The sequence below is a fragment of the Aspergillus homomorphus genome, assembly GCF_003184865.1.
Source record: "Aspergillus homomorphus CBS 101889 unplaced genomic scaffold BO97scaffold_45, whole genome shotgun sequence".
Lineage (NCBI taxonomy): Eukaryota > Fungi > Ascomycota > Eurotiomycetes > Eurotiales > Aspergillaceae > Aspergillus > Aspergillus homomorphus.
The window spans coordinates 202,481-219,380 of NW_020291931.1; the positions used below are offsets into that span (position 1 = coordinate 202,481).

At 49.1% G+C, this 16,900-nt stretch overlaps 9 protein-coding genes across 9 annotated transcripts; 4 read left to right on the forward strand and 5 right to left on the reverse strand.

Moving 5' to 3' along the window:
• Position 1: 1 nt before the first annotated feature.
• Positions 2-653, forward strand: BO97DRAFT_198379 (uncharacterized protein). The gene has a single exon (XM_025690518.1). It carries the CDS (start codon positions 183-185, stop codon positions 543-545), a length of 363 nt encoding a protein of 120 aa, XP_025547849.1. The 5' UTR covers positions 2-182; the 3' UTR covers positions 546-653.
• On the reverse strand, positions 496-1,768 carry BO97DRAFT_408224 (uncharacterized protein). The gene is made up of 2 exons (XM_025695807.1): positions 1,426-1,768; positions 496-1,320 (listed from the first exon to the last, which is right to left on the reverse strand). Exons 1-2 carry the CDS (start codon positions 1,493-1,495, stop codon positions 683-685), a joined length of 708 nt encoding a protein of 235 aa, XP_025547850.1. The 5' UTR covers positions 1,496-1,768; the 3' UTR covers positions 496-682.
• Positions 1,769-1,973: 205 nt separating this feature from the next.
• On the forward strand, positions 1,974-2,884 carry BO97DRAFT_353464 (18S rRNA methyltransferase BUD23; the record flags this gene model as incomplete). The annotated part of the gene is made up of 2 exons (XM_025692056.1): positions 1,974-1,996; positions 2,068-2,884. The coding sequence occupies 2 exons, from the start codon at positions 1,974-1,976 to the stop codon at positions 2,882-2,884; spliced, it is 840 nt and encodes a 279-aa protein (XP_025547851.1).
• Positions 2,885-3,205: 321 nt separating this feature from the next.
• On the reverse strand, positions 3,206-5,337 carry BO97DRAFT_446026 (isocitrate dehydrogenase (NAD(+)) IDH1). The gene is made up of 5 exons (XM_025698607.1): positions 5,207-5,337; positions 4,893-4,953; positions 4,749-4,823; positions 3,715-4,618; positions 3,206-3,647 (listed from the first exon to the last, which is right to left on the reverse strand). Exons 1-5 carry the CDS (start codon positions 5,237-5,239, stop codon positions 3,560-3,562), a joined length of 1,161 nt encoding a protein of 386 aa, XP_025547852.1. The 5' UTR covers positions 5,240-5,337; the 3' UTR covers positions 3,206-3,559.
• A 1,213-nt stretch (positions 5,338-6,550) lies between these two features.
• Positions 6,551-6,868, forward strand: BO97DRAFT_353455 (mating alpha-pheromone PpgA; the record flags this gene model as incomplete). Its single annotated transcript, XM_025692055.1, has 1 exon — positions 6,551-6,868. One exon carries the CDS (start codon positions 6,551-6,553, stop codon positions 6,866-6,868), a length of 318 nt encoding a protein of 105 aa, XP_025547853.1.
• Positions 6,869-7,654: 786 nt separating this feature from the next.
• Positions 7,655-8,864, reverse strand: BO97DRAFT_408227 (uncharacterized protein). The gene is made up of 2 exons (XM_025695808.1): positions 8,518-8,864; positions 7,655-8,464 (listed from the first exon to the last, which is right to left on the reverse strand). The coding sequence occupies exons 1-2, from the start codon at positions 8,614-8,616 to the stop codon at positions 7,673-7,675; spliced, it is 891 nt and encodes a 296-aa protein (XP_025547854.1). The 5' UTR covers positions 8,617-8,864; the 3' UTR covers positions 7,655-7,672.
• Positions 8,865-9,102: 238 nt separating this feature from the next.
• Positions 9,103-10,743, forward strand: BO97DRAFT_408228 (proteasome core particle subunit alpha 7). The gene is made up of 5 exons (XM_025695809.1): positions 9,103-9,384; positions 9,455-9,520; positions 9,578-9,736; positions 9,826-10,152; positions 10,212-10,743. The coding sequence occupies exons 1-5, from the start codon at positions 9,382-9,384 to the stop codon at positions 10,548-10,550; spliced, it is 894 nt and encodes a 297-aa protein (XP_025547855.1). The 5' UTR covers positions 9,103-9,381; the 3' UTR covers positions 10,551-10,743.
• Positions 10,620-11,675, reverse strand: BO97DRAFT_408230 (lumazine synthase RIB4). The gene is made up of 3 exons (XM_025695810.1): positions 11,494-11,675; positions 11,266-11,431; positions 10,620-11,206 (listed from the first exon to the last, which is right to left on the reverse strand). Exons 1-3 carry the CDS (start codon positions 11,534-11,536, stop codon positions 10,789-10,791), a joined length of 627 nt encoding a protein of 208 aa, XP_025547856.1. The 5' UTR covers positions 11,537-11,675; the 3' UTR covers positions 10,620-10,788.
• Positions 11,676-11,754: 79 nt separating this feature from the next.
• Positions 11,755-14,683, reverse strand: gfa1 (glutamine--fructose-6-phosphate transaminase (isomerizing) GFA1). Its single transcript, XM_025695811.1, has 7 exons — positions 14,603-14,683; positions 14,415-14,523; positions 14,288-14,358; positions 14,002-14,233; positions 12,539-13,932; positions 12,321-12,482; positions 11,755-12,258 (listed from the first exon to the last, which is right to left on the reverse strand). Exons 2-7 carry the CDS (start codon positions 14,417-14,419, stop codon positions 12,038-12,040), a joined length of 2,085 nt encoding a protein of 694 aa, XP_025547857.1. The 5' UTR covers positions 14,420-14,523; positions 14,603-14,683; the 3' UTR covers positions 11,755-12,037.
• Positions 14,684-16,900: the final 2,217 nt, after the last annotated feature.

Sequence of the window (16,900 nt, forward strand, 5' to 3'; positions counted from 1 at the left end):
ATGTTGTCCTTTGCTGCTTGCTTGACATTCGATTTTCGGTCTTTCCCATTCATCGGTTTCACGCAGCATGCCTTTAATCTGAGGACTAGCTCGGAATCTGAACGATCACAACACACGACTGTATTTCCGGCCTGGTCACATTCGGCAGGACGAGTGATGCAACGTTTAATACTAATGATAATATGAGAATGGTTTTTTTCCTAACCTTTTATATGCTTGAAAGCCAGCCAGCAAAGAATTCCAATCGCTGCCACTCATGGCTCAAATCATGCACTATTAATTTCCTCAAATTATTTTATCAACTTCCACAAAACAAAGTTGAGAGACCATATACCCCAGCCCTTACGGTTCATATCTCTGTTGGTTTCTGCCGGCATGCTTACGCATTTGAAAAAATTCGCGGCTTTCATCAATTCATGTCTTCTTCCTGCAACCACTGTGATTTATGCTTATGTAACTTAGGAAGCTGCAATCTCGTTTCCTTAAACGATGACTTGTCTTATTCGAACATACCAGTAGCGGAACTCTTAATATATGATATCTGATCATGAGCTGCATTCAAGAGGGAGGGTCCACTGTCCCTTTTGTCGTTGTACAACACCAAAATAGGAGAAAAGATTCCCAACATCTCAGGTGCTGTTTGACTGCACGTAAACCAGCACCGAGACGACTTCTTAGGGACCTAAAATCTTTTCGATCGTTCTCCTTTCCAAAAGCCCATCACTTCCCCGTTTTCACGCACCCAGTAACGGACATTATCCACTAATGCCTTTGCCATTCCCTTGTTCTTGGATTTGCCATCCGATGATAAAGCACTGCGAGTAAATCCAGGGTTCGAAATGTGCTCTCCTGTCACATACTCAGAGCCCATGCTAGGCAAGACGTTTTCGCCGGCACTAAGACTAACGAAGAGCGCAAACGGTACCAGCCAGACACATAATCCAAAGTAAGACGCCACCTCGGTAAATGTGGGCATATCCTCAATGCCGACTTGATAAGGGTGGCGCCAGCTTGTTGGGCTTCGCGTCGAAGGCAATGGCTGCGAAAAATGACGGAACCAGAGCCAATGATTCAACCCCACAAGAACACACGACAGGATAAACAAGGGGTCCGATAGTTTCACGATTGGAAAACGGCGCAAGTTGCTGGCATATACAAGATGCGAGCCGATACTGAAGGCTGAGAGGCCGAGAGGGAATCGATCAAACACGACAAGAAGAATCTGGGCCAGGATGATAATGTATATCAACCGGGACAGTAGCCGACGAGCGAAAACAGTGTGCTCCTCTACGAGCTCGGACAGGTAATAAAGTCCTGAAGCTGGGGTGAGGTCAGTATAAGAGCCAAAAGTATGAATTCCGTGGCCAAGGCATGGCGAACAACATCAGCATTGTTTCCATTATACTGACTGCACTTTACACGTACCTATTGCTAGAGTAAGGAAGGCGAAGCCCACGATCACCCCCAAATACCCTACTAGCGGCAGGATCCACATTATCTGCGTTCAATTTCGCTGCGGCGAATACAGGCTCAATATGCGGACGTTGCTCGTTCGTGCGCAAGATATCGAACAGTTGGCCAAAGCACGGCAACAGGCGGTTTGGTCCCTTGGTTCGAAGCTAGAGAAAAGGTGGTAGTATCAAGAAGAATCTCATGGCCCAATGAACGAGAAAAATAGCTACACCCTCCGACAAAAAAAGACAATTAGAAGTAACCGACGAAGAAGATACTAATTTGCATGGGCACGCGTGTGCTGCTGGTACATTACCTCCCGAATGCATACACTCGTGCTGAGGGTGCTGGTGGGTGCGGGCCGGCTACGCGCCTTTGCCTCAGGCCCCAACGCCCCGCTGCGAGGTATGCCGAGATTGTTCCAGCCCGTTGCACATCCTTTTTTTTCTTTGCTTCACTCCCCCGACATCAAGGTCTTTTGAGTGGGGCGCAGACAAAGTCCATAAGCATACACTGTAATCATGTCACGTCCCGAAGATGTTCTGTGTGTATCCATTCACCCTCCCAAGTCGTGGTTTTCGTTATCGTGTCAGATTGCCTAACGTATAGCACCAGGCCTCCGGATCTATTTTACGATGATAATGAATCGCGAAAATATACCACGTCGTCACGAATTCGTAACATCCAGTCGGACATGACACATCGAGCACTGGAGCTTCTTAACCTTGATGCGCCCTCTCTGATTTTGGACGTCGGCTGCGGTTCCGGCCTCTCAGGCGAGATCCTTTCGCAGGTTGGGCCTGAGCATAGTGGTCCACACACATGGGTAGGCATGGATATTTCTCCCAGCATGCTCGACGTGGCACTTCAGCGCGGGGTGGACGGCGACCTCTTTCTCGCAGATATTGGACAAGGCGTTCCTTTCCGGCCTGGAACTTTCGACGCAGCCATCAGTATCAGTGCTATTCAGTGGCTCTGTAATGCGGAATCGAGCGATGTCAGTCCTGAGGGCCGATTGCGTCGCTTTTTTGAAGGTCTTTACGCTAGTCTTCGACGTGGGGGCCGCGCAGTCTGTCAGTTTTACCCGAAAAATGACGCTCAACGAAGCATGATCAGTGGAGCCGCGATGAAAGCTGGCTTCGGGGCGGGCATTTTAGAAGATGATCCCGGTACGAAAAATAGCAAGCTTTATCTCGTTCTCACTGTCGGTGGTGGCGGTCTTCAAGGCGATATCACCGGGATTGTGAACGGCATGAGCGACGTCGATGTGCTGGATGCCAGAAAAAGAGCTATGGAGAAAGGAAAACCTTCGGTCACGAGGAAAGGGGACAAGGCTTGGATTATGCGTAAGAAAGAACAGATGACGCGGAAGGGCAAGGTGGTCAAAGCAAACTCGAAATACACCGGCAGGAAGCGGCGCCCTGCATTTTGAACGTATACCCAATCTTCTCCAGCTTTGCGCACTTGATCTACAATTCTTTTTATCTTTCCCAGCCAGAGATTTACTGCAGAGTGTGCTACCAACTACGTGGGTTTGACCAACTGGTTGCGTAAGTATCGAAGAAGCAGCTCCCCACACTCGCCGGCCTATCACGTGGAAACGGTGTTGAATCAGCTAATCCGGCTGTGTCCAGCACCTGCGCAGTGCAACTCTCATAGATGAACAGGTCTCTCTCCAAGGCCATCGCGCCATTTCATCTAGTGTGAGAGGTCTGTAACACCACACAGGGACCTAAGTTTACAAATGCGTATTGAGTACTGGTTCAGAACTTCACTCTGCTCATGGATGATAGCTCAAGGTATCAGTCACCGTGACTATCAAAAGTTGAACTTTGCAGGTCGGTAGACAGCTGGGAAACATACAAGCAAATGTCGCTGCTTACTTATTTTGCGTTCATCCCGTGGGCTTTGTTGACTCACATGTTTGTCCAACTCTTCAACTATTTCGCAGGTCAATATGACGGTGTACAGGTGGCTGGATGATAGAACAAATACAGAGATAGGCCGAGGAAAAGCACGGTCTATCGGACAAACAATAGATTAACAGTGAATGGGCCTATGCAAGCTCTCATCGTCATAATAATAGCAAGTTTAGAAAGGAAGTCCATCACAGAGCAGCCTCCATCTTGTCAAGAACTGCCCTGGTAAACTCGTGGGTGGTGGCCTGACCACCCATGTCGCGAGTCCTTGTTTTGCTGATAGACGACGCGTTAGTAAATAGCTCGCGGTGAACCTATGACTGATTTCCAGCAATGCACTTACCCTTCACCAATCACATCATACACAGCCTTTGAGATTCTGTTTGCGTGGTCATCCAGACCAAGGTGGCGAAGCAGCATGGATCCGGAGAGGATCATGGCGCTAGGGTTTGCTTGGTCTTTGCCCTTGATGTCGAGACCAACGTGGCGGCATCCTGGCTCAAACACGGCAACATCACGGCCCATGTTGCAGCCAGGAACCACACCAGGACCACCAACGAGGGCGGCACCAATGTTAGATAGAATGCCACCATACAAATTAGGCATGACCATCACATCAAACTGCTGGGGGCGCGAGACAGCCTGCATGGAAGCGTTATCAACGATCATGTCGTTAACCTCCAAGGTTGGGTAGTTCTCAGCAACTTTGTGGAAAGTGCTGCGGAACAGACCATCTGCAAGCTTCATGATGTTGGCCTTGTGGATGCAAGTGACCTTCTTTCTGTTGTTGGCAAGAGCAAAACCGAAAGCGAACTTCGCAATGCGCTCAGACTTGGCACGAGTGATAATCTTCAATGATTCCACGACACCCTGCACGGACTGATGTTCAAGACCAGAGTATTCACCCTCGGTGTTCTCACGGATGATGCACAGATCAACGTTCTCGTGGCGTGTCTGATACCCGGGGATGTTCTTGATGAGGACAACCGAAGCAAAGATATCTAGCTCCTGACGAAGAGCGACATTGAATGACTGGTGGCCGGACCGCTCAACGGGGGTAAACAGGATACCCTTCAGACCCAGCTTGTTACGTCGCAAAGACGCGATGGACTCCTTGAAGAGCTCCTCAGAGTGCTTGTTGCCGGTGTCAACACCACTAACATCTACCTGCTCCCACTCGATGGGAACATTGTCGGCCTTGAAAATTGTTTTCACTGACTCGGCAACCTCGGCACCAATTCCGTCGCCTACGGAGAAGAATTGAAACCAGATCAGTGATCACAGCGAGCCATGACAGGAGAAAGTAGGCAAGAGGCTAGAGGAAAGAGGAAAGAAAGGAAACAGAATATAAGCCAAGTCCCATCGGAGCGAACATACCTGGAATGAGTGTGACAGTGTACTTGCCGCCATATTTGGTTGGCTTGAAAATGTCCGACTGAACGCTAGCGAAGGCTGGCGGGGAGGGTCAGTCACTGATAATTCTTGACAAGCTGCGTTGGCCTGGAGTCAGGGTTGACACACATCTTGCTGGGATATAGGAGCGGACAAGAGAAGTTGGCACCGCAGCGCGACGAAGGAGAGACTATTGACGACAATTGTGTTAATAGGCGATGAGAGCCAGGCGAAAGAGCGAGACAAGTTGTTTCCGCCCATCTGCGGCTGGGAAAAGCAATGCCCAGATTGAAAAAATTGCGTCGCGCCCTCTTTTCCACAAATCTTTGTTGAGGAGCTGAGTTGGGTAGTTGGGTAGGGAAGGATGTGCGGTCTCCAGAGGGCGATGGGATCGACCGATCAATTGAGGCAAGAAAGAAAGCAAGCAAGGTTTGTTCACTTACCTGGGCAGGCTGCGCCGTCCGAAGAGAGAACATCTTGGCGGACCGGGGTAGAACCGAAAGGATGGCAGAGAGAGAGAAGGGGGGGAGAGAGGCGCGTGAAAAGTACCGGTTGGTGAAGAGGACGGGAGGAGAGGAGACGGGAAAAGAGCGAGGCGAGGGAGGAGATGCACGAGACGCCGGAAAAAACGGGCGGATCGTCTCGGCATGGCATCCACCGTCACCTTCTTTCCTTTTTCCCTGACGACAGCACGGCCCGATCTTATCTCTCGCCTAGTGCCTGAAGTGGCCAATTAACTAGTATACTTACCTATCTACATGCTAACAAACTAAACTACATCTCTCTCTCTCTTTCTCTCTCTCTCTCTCTCTCATCAATAACTATACTGTACTGTACATGTACATAGGGGTCATATCAATAGGTAAGTACTACTTTTTCATGCTACCTTCCTCCTTTCATAACTGACGCCTACCTAGAGTAGAACTGGGTAGGTATCATTTGCCCTGCAAGACTGACGAAACGGTAATGATGAAGGTTATCCTGGTTACCAGATGCCATTGGACTTACCGCATGTACTGTATCTTGTGGTACATCCAGTCTATTCATTATCTCTCTGAGACCAGAATGATTGGATAGAATGAACCATTCTACCAGCCGAACCACACTCAGAACCTATTGAGGGCTTACTTTAGTTGCGATTGGCTAATCCTATTGTGTGTGTTGGTACTTAGATAGCCTACACACCGTCTACACACAACCCTTTGAACCTCAACCCTATTCAGACCCAAATCGAGCAACATCAAGATTCTAGAAGCTGTATGGAAGCATGTGTGATGCTACTGTGATCTGGTATGTACAGTACTATACCTATAACAGGCTTTGGTGCTTTGTGGTATACCCTTCAATCATTCCATGACATTCAATCTATACGATCTGTGTCATGATCAGGGCTATCATCTTCTCAAGAATGCTTATACTTTGACAGATGCCAATGCATTCTATAGGGTCCATGCTATCTGGCCTTCCTCAAGTTCCAGTGGTTGATGCCTCCTTCCGTTCATTTACTCTCTTTTTGCACCATTTCTGTTGCCCTTGTTGTCGCCCACGTCTTTATGGGCCCGCTGGTTCAAGATCAATAGAGGCCTGATCTATTGAAACACCTATTTGTTAACAATAACCTCATGTCTAACTATGCTTAGATCTCCGGTATATAAGATGCTTTTCCCTTCGGCATTTCTGTGGTCTGCACGGTGCCAGAAAACAAGCAAATCCATCATATATCTGTCTATTCAAAAACAAAAACAAAACAAATCCCATTCATTATCTCTCTGTTTTTCACCGCCACCATGAAGCTCCTCTCTTTGATGCTTGCCACTCTTGCTGCCACCACTGTCCAAGCTGTCAGTGTGCAAAAGTGGTGCTACCTCCCCGGCCAGCCCTGCGCCATGATGAAGCGTGCGGCCGATGTAACTGGAGAAGTCAAACGCTCAGCTGATGCCTTGGCCGAAGCTATGGCCGAGGCTTCCCCTGCGAAGTTGCAGAAATGGTGTTACTTGCCTGGCCAGCCCTGCCAGAAGATCAAACGAGCCGCCGAGGCTGTTGATGAGGTCAAGCGCTCCGCCGACGCTCTCGCAGAGGCCATGGCAGCCCTCGATGACGAGTAAAGTGGCCGGCGTGGCATTTTAAACGTGGCCCACTTTCTCGGCTACAGCTTCAGTCCTCCTTCGGGCGCAAGAAGCATCTTCGTCTTTCTTTTAAATTTGATTCTTTCTTGCTATTAGTTCACTTCTCTTTGGGACGTGGTCCGATTTATGCTACGAGATGCGATATTTTCACGGGTATTTCTGCCACGACCATAGGACCTGGCACTTTGCCGGCCGGCAGCAATCCCTACAGACTGACGACTGGATTTGGCCGAGTCGCTAGCTTACTCGATTCTTCTGGGGCATTCATCCCTTTGTGCGATGGCAGTCACAACACATTCTCACCCGCCTTCCCTCAGATCATGACCCTAGCAGCCATGTGTTATGTGCCAAAGGGGAAGGAGAAGAAGGGCCAGGTGAAAGAAGGTACCCGTGGGTCAAGACAGCAGAGTGTTTTCACCGCATAAAGTAATCAGTATATAAAACTCGCTCTACCATGTGCATAATGCTCTGTCCTCGTTCCCCAACTTTGGGGGTGATATTAGTCAGATGAAGAAAGCCCCATCTTCATGGTTTGCTCCTTCTCATATGAACACTAGACCACTCCAAATTCCTTGACACCACCTTGCCATAGCACCACTGTGTATGACAGTTTTCTATTGTGGGCTGTTGATATTCTTAGAAATTATGCGGTCATGTCGTACCTCTGATAGCTACTAGACTACCCACTGGGGTAGTGTTTGAGCTCTGGACAAAGAGTGCACAATCATATTTCAAGGCAGGTAATGGTCTTTCCGAGAATAAATCTAGCAACCAAGCGTAGGCCTAGTGACGAGACTGCACAACACCGCAGTGCGAGTATCGATCCATTTCCTCGAACATGCCATACTGGCACTCGGACGATGCCGACCGCGCGCATTCCCACCGTCTCTGGCCCTGTGCACGATAGGCAGGATCATTTGCAAGCTTGTATGGCGACCCGGTGGTGGGCTCGCTTACAGGGTTTATGTCCCATCTGCCGGCGAGTTCTTTATCGCTATGAGCCATAGCCTCATAGCCAGTGATCATATATGGTTCGGCATAGTGGTGAGTATTGTGACCCGTGCCCTGATCTGAGTCATACATATCCATATCAACAGCCGTACTAGTATCGCTCCATACGTTGCAGCGCTCAGTCAGGTCGACAGCTGGTCCAATTGATTTCTGATCTCGTAAAGTGACGCCCTCGACCTCGTTACTACTGGAAGGACCTTGATGCTCCAGAGATATCTGCCATATCTGTATCAAGCGTGAACGTTGTTCTGGCAATGCTCGCTCATAAAGCTCCCATTGCCCCTTCGATAGTGTCGATGCATCAACGCCGTGACGCCTGAGTGTGTCAACTACCGCGGGAAACAGCTCCGTGCTGCTAGTGGTGTCCTTTGGGCGGGTTATATGCGCGGAGTGGTGGTAGTGTTGGGTGATACTATATGGCTTGGGCTGGGGAGAAACAGGACCAGAACACGGTGTTTGATCATCGACAAAGGTTGATGTCAGATTGAGAGTCATGCTCTTCTCGAATAGTGCTGCGAGTCCTTCTTGAAACCGCATGTTGCTTTCCGATGCCGATAGCCCGCACTGCAAACCCTTGCGGTTAGGAGCTGAACAGTGAGCAGCATTGGATTATCTACCTTACTACAGCATGGAAGTTCGGCATATGGGGCGAGAGATTCAGGGATATGCTTCGCCTGGCCGCAAAAGAGACACCGATGTGAAAAGGTAACTTCCATGGCTGCTGTCATCCCAGGGTCCTAACAAAGGAAGAGGGATCAGGTGAGAGGATACAGAGGCGTAAGGTCTTAGGCAGCTGTTTGCAAGTATTCTAGGTGAGCTTTCCCGTCATGCATCAAATGAGATATGGAGTATATCGAGCTCCTATGTGAATAGTAAGCCCCTTCCTTGAGAAAGAGGACCCGCGGGTATAGACTAGGTACAGAATAATGATGCCTATTTAAAGCACGGCGTATGAATCAGAGAGGGCGCACTGCATGCAAGTAGATGCCCAAATCATCATACTTGGTTGGGCACATGAAATGAGGATACCAGGTAATTTACCACAGAGCCATACATATAGAACAAGCGCACCACGGGCAGGCAGTCAGATGCGGCCACCATGGCAGTACAGTACAGTACCCTTCGCCGGGCGGAAGACCTAGGAAGACGACGTCATCCTACCTTTTTATCACCTGACCTCGGATCTTTAAAGCGGCGTGTGATCCGTGCGAGCTTAAGCCAAGGCCAGCTCCATCCGTCTCAGTCCCGCCGCCGCCAGGGTAACAGGCATCGATTGTATCTACGCGTCCGACCCGACTTCATTCGGCTGACCATCCATATCAGTTACTGCTCGACCTCTTTTCTTTTCGTTCTCCGGCCATTTCAGCTTCCTTTTTTTTGGGACTCACAACTCTCCACTACATCCCTGTCCATTTGCACCAGTCACTCACTCAATTTTCCGTATTGGCTTCGTACCTCCTGTGCGACTATTCACAATCACCATGGTTCGTCTGACCACTGTGCCCTTCAGGGCTGGCATTCCTGAGCTCACGAGACTGACATTTATGGACTTAGACGTCTATCGGTACTGGTTATGATCTTTCGAACTCGGTATTCTCACCGGATGGCCGTAATTTCCAGGTACAGTCTTGTGCAAGTGAGCTGAGAAACAATATAGCCCCCTGACTATCCATACAGGTGGAATATGCTGTCAAAGCTGTTGAAAATGGGGGAACAGCGGTTGGCATCAGATGCAAAGATGGCGTTGTACTGGCAGTGGAGAAGATCATCAGCAGCAAGCTCCTCAAGCCGGGTGCGAACAAGAGGATAGCAACTGTTGATCGCCACGTTGGTATTGTAAGGTCAACACCTCGTGTCCACGGATGTGGACGTGACTTTCTCTCTGAAAATTTGCTCGTGCTAAGTATACGCTGGTCCCAATGTAGGTTTCGGCTGGATTAGTCCCCGATGGTCGGCATTTTGTCTCTCGAGCTCGAGACGAGGCTTCCTCATGGAGAAACGTCTACAAAGGACCCATTCCAATCTCCGCTCTTTCGAACCGGCTCGGCAGTTACGTACAGGCCTACACACTCTACTCAAGTGTGAGGCCCTTCGGGGTGACCGCTATTGTCGGAGGCTGGGACTCCGAAGCAGAGCTTGCCGTTGACGGTCAGGTTGGAAGCGGGCCCAAAGCAGGTTCCGGGGGGAAAGTTGAGGGTGCGAAAGCTGGAGGCCCAGGCTTATACATGATTGAGCCAAGTGGTCTGTACTGGGTAAGGGGCCCTAACTTGCGGGTTTTGAGCCAATATAACTATGCTGACAATCTTGAAAGGGTTACTATGGCGCCGCAACCGGGAAAGGTAGACAGGCGGCAAAGGCTGAACTGGAAAAGTTGGACCTGGGTGCTGGCAATCTCAGCCTCGTTGATGGCGTGAAAGAGGCAGCTCGGATCATCTATGTCGCCCATGAAGACAGTAAGGACAAGGAATTCGAGCTCGAAATGACTTGGATTAGTTCGCTAGACGGCCCAACACAAGGAAGACATGAAGAGGTACCCGAAGAGCTCCTCGAAGAAGCAGAGCGGGCGGCGAAAGCGGCTCTCGAGGGAGAGGATGAGGAAGAAGATGCGACGAAGGGCGATACTAATGATAGCGAACGCATGCAAGAGTGAAGTTAATGGGGTCCCAGCCGGTATACGGGTACGCAATGCCCGTGAGGCTTGACGACCCCGGCTTGCCTCCTGCCTTGCGAGCTGTCATGACAAATGACATCGTTCTTGCCTGGCACCAGCATAGTAAACAACCACCTTCATCTGATATGAGCTTTATTGTCTGTAGCCCTCGACTAAGAACAAGAAGACGTCTTTTCTCATCTGCCCCGTATCGCTTCAATAACCAGGATAGCCTACCCTACACATTCCTGCCTTCGGCCCAGTCTTTTCTCTTCATTCCGAGTTCCACGGCTGCGTTGCCCCAATCCTCACCGTGGTTGTGAATTCCCCTCTTGCCCAGCCCAGCTCTTTCCAGGCCCTGTTCCTCGTTTAAGACAGTAAGCACGCCAAAAATGACAGGCACACCCGTGTCCAGCTGTACACGCATTAACCCATGAGTCACGGCATCTGCAATGTACTCAAAATGCATGGTTTCCCCTTTGATTAAAACGCCTATCGCTATAATAGCATCGAATGGCTGAGGCGCATCAGTGGATGGCGACTGGGAAGACTGTTTCCCAAGGTCTGCAGTTGATGAGGAAAGTAAGTCCGTGGCGCTGATGGCCTGGGAAGAAGTCGAACTCCTAGCAGATTGAATCTGCGAGGCAGCATATATCCTAATAATACAACGTTAGAAAATCCCTGGCCTCATCCATAGCTGGCTTTCCGCGCTTACCGCTGCGCGGCGTAAGGCAACTCATAACTGCCTGGGACAGTTTGCAGTGATATATTCTCCTCCAGAACTCCTGCTGATAGGAGGCTTCGTTTAGCCCCCTCCACAAGGGGGCCGATTATCTCCATGTTCCACCTGGCGTGAACGATCGCAATTCTGAGCCCCGACCCTAAAGCGATCAGCGTTAATAGAATTCCCAAAAGCAAGATGTTGAGCTAGGAGAGTCCTTACCATTGTGGGCCTGGGCAGCTCCTGGACCTTTGATGGGTGTCATGTCTTGGTTGGGTGGATGATCGGATTTTGATTTTATGATTGGATTCCCCTAAGGCTATCCACACAAAGAGGTCGGAGACCATGACACTTGGACTTAGGAGCATCCCGCTCGAATTCCGGATAAAAGTGGGGGTCCGATCCGACCCCGCCGCGCGTCTACAATACGGTATTACTTACTCAATCATCAAGCTATGTGTAGGTGTAACAATAAACCTACTAGTCTAGAAGATAATTATGACAAAGAACCCCTGCCGGTGCGTACTACTCGAAATTGTACTTTGGATTTCTCAATTTCAGTGAATGATTCATTTAGACCAGAGCAGGTTCGCAGCCATGCTCAGCAGATGGGCGGATGTTATTGGTAGCGCTTGCATTCTTTTGTCGTTAGAAAAGTTTCAAGTCATTTGCACAGAGGCTATGGTGGAAAGAAACGAGAGAATAACGCAACCCAGGCCACTTTCTGTGACCGGACTGAGTCGGACAGTAGGGACAGTATGGCTAACTACTCGACGGTGACCGACTTCGCAAGGTTTCGAGGGAAATCAACGTTCAAGCCCTCGCCAACCGCAAGCCAGTAAGCAATCAGCTGCAGCGGGATAACGTTGATAAGGCCTTGAAGGCAATCAACCGTCTTCGGAACTTCGATCTTCTCCGTTTGAGCCGAAGAGAATTCGGGGTCATCGTGGTTACAGATAACAATAGGGCGACCTCCGCGAGCAATAACTATTGTATGGTTAGTCATCCTTTGAAGAACTAAACCACCTCTTGGAGTTGGTTAGACTTACCTTGTTGATAAGCATTCAAAGACTTCGTGAAAATATTGTCTCTGGTGAGTATCATGATGATTGGCAGGTTCTCGTCCACGAGAGCGAGGACACCATGTTTTAATTCACCCGACATGACAGCCTCGCAATGGAGGTAGGAAATCTCCTTGATTTTCAGCGCACCTGATGAAGGTCATTAGTATGCACCTGGTTGCAGTCGCTAGAAACATATGGCATACCTTCAAGAGCCGTGGGAAATTGACCACCTCTACCAAGCAGAAGCAGGCTCTTCTGATCCTTGAAGAACTTAGCGCACATTTGCTTGATGGGTTCGTTAAGTTTCAGGATCTCTCTGAACTGGTCCGAGATCTTGGAGAGACCCTCCATGATCTCCTCGCGCCTCTTTTGCTTCGAGGCGCGGTCTTCGCTCAATGAGAGGGCAAACATGACCATGGCCACGAATTGCGAAGTGTAAGCCTTAGTTGAAGCGACGCCAATCTCAGGGCCAGCATTAATGTGAACACCGCAGTGGGTCAAAAGTGAAATGGAGGAGCCAACAACATTGACAATGCCCACAGTCAACGCCCCTCTTTCGAGACAATACCGAAGTGCCATAAGCGAGTCTGCAGTCTCTCCGGATTGGGAAACAAAGACGCACGTGTCATCGCGGAAGATCGGTGCCTGTCTGTCGAGGAAATCGGAGGCAAGCTCAACGGAGATTGGAATCTCGGTTAACTCTTCGAAAACTCCACGCACAGCCATGCATGAATGGTAGCTTGTACCACAAGCGACGAAGATGATTCTTCTGCACCGGCGGATGGTGGAAATGTACTGTCGAAGTCCACCAAGAGTCACCTGTTTGTTTGCAACATCCAGCCTGCCTCTCATCGTGTTGACCACAGATTCTGGTTGCTCGAATATCTCCTTCTGCATGAAATGGTCGAATTTCCCTTTCATAATTTCCTGCAACTCGAGCTCGATTGTCTGAATCGCGCGAACATTGGAGGTTCCATCATCTTTGGTCAGCCGGTGAATGTTAAGCTGACCTTCATGCACGTGGGCAATATCATCATCTTCGAGGTAAAGGACCTTCTTGGTATGTTCGACGATTGCGGATGGGTCAGAAGACAGGAAGAATTCTGCCGGTTGGGGAACACCATCGTCAGAAAGGAAAGCACGAGACTGGGAACGGTGCAAGAGGGATTTGTCAGGAGGGGCAAGCAACCCAGTGGCGGACTTCTTGATGGCAACGTTTTGGGAAGCCTGCTCAGCTGGAAGTGCGCCATCTTCCGAAAACTCGACGTCCACGAAGTCGACCTTCATCTTTTTGGAGGTACGGACTCCAATGACCAAGGGAGACCCTTTGCGGGCAGCGATCACTTCATGGGGGTAGTGCACGGATTTGATAAGGAGACCGAAGGCACCCTCAAGCTCCTTCACAACAGCCTTGGCCAGCACCGTAAACTCAATGTCCGGCTGTTGGTCGTACAGGTACTTTGTAAGCTTGGCGATACACTCAGTGTCGGTCTCTGTTTCGAACCGGAATCCTTTGCTCTCCAGCAAGGCTTTGAGCTCCTTGTAATTGGTGATGATGCCATTGTGAACAACAGCGAATTCCCAATTCAAATCGGACCTAAACATTCGATGAAACGAGATAATGCTTAGCAGGATACCGGAAAGCCGCTGGAGACGATTGACATACCTGTGCGGATGGCAGTTCTGGCGGGACGGTGTTCCGTGTGTAGCCCAGCGTGTATGGGAAATGCCAGCGTGGGATTCAAAAGTCTTGGTGAGGTCGGGTTTAGACTCTTCGATGAGCTCCTTCAACTTTGCGACCTTTCCAACTTCTTTGAAGGCACAGACTTCATTCTTTTTGTCGCCATCAACTGCGAGTCCAGCAGAGTCGTAGCCGCGATATTCAAGTCTTGAGAGACCTGCGTAGTGTCAGAAGGACACGAGTCAAGCTCTAACGGGTCGGAGAGACATACCATTCAGCAAAGTGTCAAGGATATATTTGCGGTCCCTCTCAACGAGATAGTTGATATATCCGAAAATGCCACTGAGGTGTACATGTCAGTGCAGTTCGTTCGTGGTTGTCAGGAGAATGGGACATACCACATGTTTGGGATGGGATTAGAACGTGATATGAAGGTAGTGGATTTGGGTGCTAATCGAGAGAATTTCGGGTATTGACACTGAAACTATGTGTCGTGATGGGTGCCAACTGTGGAAAGGTGTGTTAGAGGGGGTGATTCTCCAAAGCACGGCAGGGGCGAGCGAGGAGAGATCCAGGGGATATTCACAAACACTATATTCTGTTGATGAGATACAGGAGGACCTTGGTTAAGGAGAAGGGGTGATGGTCAGCGGGGGGGGGGGGGGGGCGGATAATGGAGAGAAGGGGCAAGATAAAGAACAGGCAGGATATTAGTAGTAGTTGATGGGAAGCAACAAACAATGAAGGTCGGAAGGAGGGGGAGCTGTTATGTTTTATGTGGTAAGATTGACCCACATTAGCACACAGACCAGGGAAGCTGCTACAGGCACTCCAGGGCACAACCATTCATCAAATAAGATAGTAGCCAATGAGCCCACTCTGCGCCTCACATAATCTATTGGTATGTTTCACCCGTGACTCGGCTCCAAACATCAAGTGCTGGGTAATGTTGGTATTTTCCCCGCGGTATGAGAGTTTGCTGAATGATATAAGATCGTACTGTATCAGCCTATTATCGAGCCCATCCTAAATATTCGACTCCACTTTTCGAGATGAAAAATAACCCCAAGTTGCTAATTATAGTCAAGGAACAAGGTCAATTCCGACGCCATGGCTATGGTTTGAGGACTGTGTACTGTACAACGATCCTACCGGTATCTACGCAGTAGACTACTGTTGAGATGCAGCTGGGAATTCATCATACAGTAAGTGCCGATTTCAACTCGCAGGCCATGCCGCCACAGCCCTCTAAACATAGCTTTCTAATAATAGCCCACTTCTCACTTAGTGGCGATTGGTGCCGTGGTAGGGAAAATCGCTAGACACCTCATTAAGACTGTTTCTTTTTTCCCGATTCAATGATGTCGTGAACTAGTAAATGGGTTCATGGCCTTGTCTAGGGAGTGCGCATTGTATAGGTACGTCTCGGACGCATGAGACCGTCTGTCTGTATGTAGGATAAATCTCTCGACGATTACAGGAAAGTCTTCTTTGGTTTCAATTTACATACCTTGTGACAGTTACGGGTGTTGCGATATTGATAGTTACATTGATGAATATTCTACAAACATAGAAAAGGGGTGGAAGGGGTGCCCGGTGGCCATAACAGGGCATCGTGTCTTCTTAGGTGCCTCCCAATCCTTTCCTAGTATGTTCATACGTATCCAATTTATGGCCGCGGTAGGCTGAAACTCGCTTGTGCCAAGAAACCCCTCCCCCTTTCCTCCTGATTGGTTACTGTCTTATACATAGATAGTACCAGACTAGTACAGCAGACCGGATCTACCCATTGTCCCGGTGGGGTTCCAACGATGGACTGGATTTCTGCAGCTTTGCTTCTACCCATACATGATTCTCGTTAGAAACTGGTCCTACATAGACGCTACTTCGAGCTGCTGTCTCTTTTAATTATCGAGTGACAACCCCGGGCCACTTTTACTGTTGTGGTTGTTTCCTCAGGGCGGCCCGGGCGGGCCTTCCCCCCGGGAGGCGATGCTATTGACCGCTTCTGGCTTATTTACCCTAGACAGGTAGTTTGTCTGCGGGACCTAGTAGTACCTCCGCTAGGTAAGTGTATAGCACTAAATAGTACTATATTTATATATACATATATATATTTGTATGACTCCTAGGTACACAGCACATGGAGGTGCATCACTGAGCTACTGAGGCAGCACCATGATGGCGGGCTACCCTTTCAAGCCCCTCCCCGGGCCCAGTTCCAAGCCCATTGAACTCTACGGAGGTGGGACTCTTATAGGGGCACAAATGACTTATGACTTATGAGTACGGAGTACTCTGGATACTGTCTAGTCACGTGTACTTTACGCGTCGTTGCATATGGCGATTTTCCGAGATCTAATGTGGTGAGCCACATCCGCCATCTTTTGTTTTCTTATAGGTTATACAGTAATAAACAGTAAAAAGTATATAAGGTTCCACATAAACAGTATCCATGACTCATATTCTTGGCGTGAAGACTCTTTAAAGTGCTTGCAGAATATCTCGACGAAACTGCCATATGCAATGATATATAGAGCATTGTACTTAACTATACTGCATACATATACCATGCGTGACAATTTTACACTGAGTCACATACATCGTATGTAGTCTTGCGTGATAGTATGTGCAGTACGGTGTAGATTATACAGTAATTATCTCACTGCCAAAACTTTGACCTCTTTGGGGACCAAATTAAAAATCACACCTCTGTGCTTAGGAGGTCACTACCTAACACGAGGTAGTAGGGTACTCTACTAGTATCTACTACTATCCTATAGAACATCACTTCCCAGGGGTCTATACTGTACGCTTGATGATTGGCCAACCAGGGTAATGTATCTCGGGCAGGCTGATTGCCTCGACTTGTTCATATCATAAA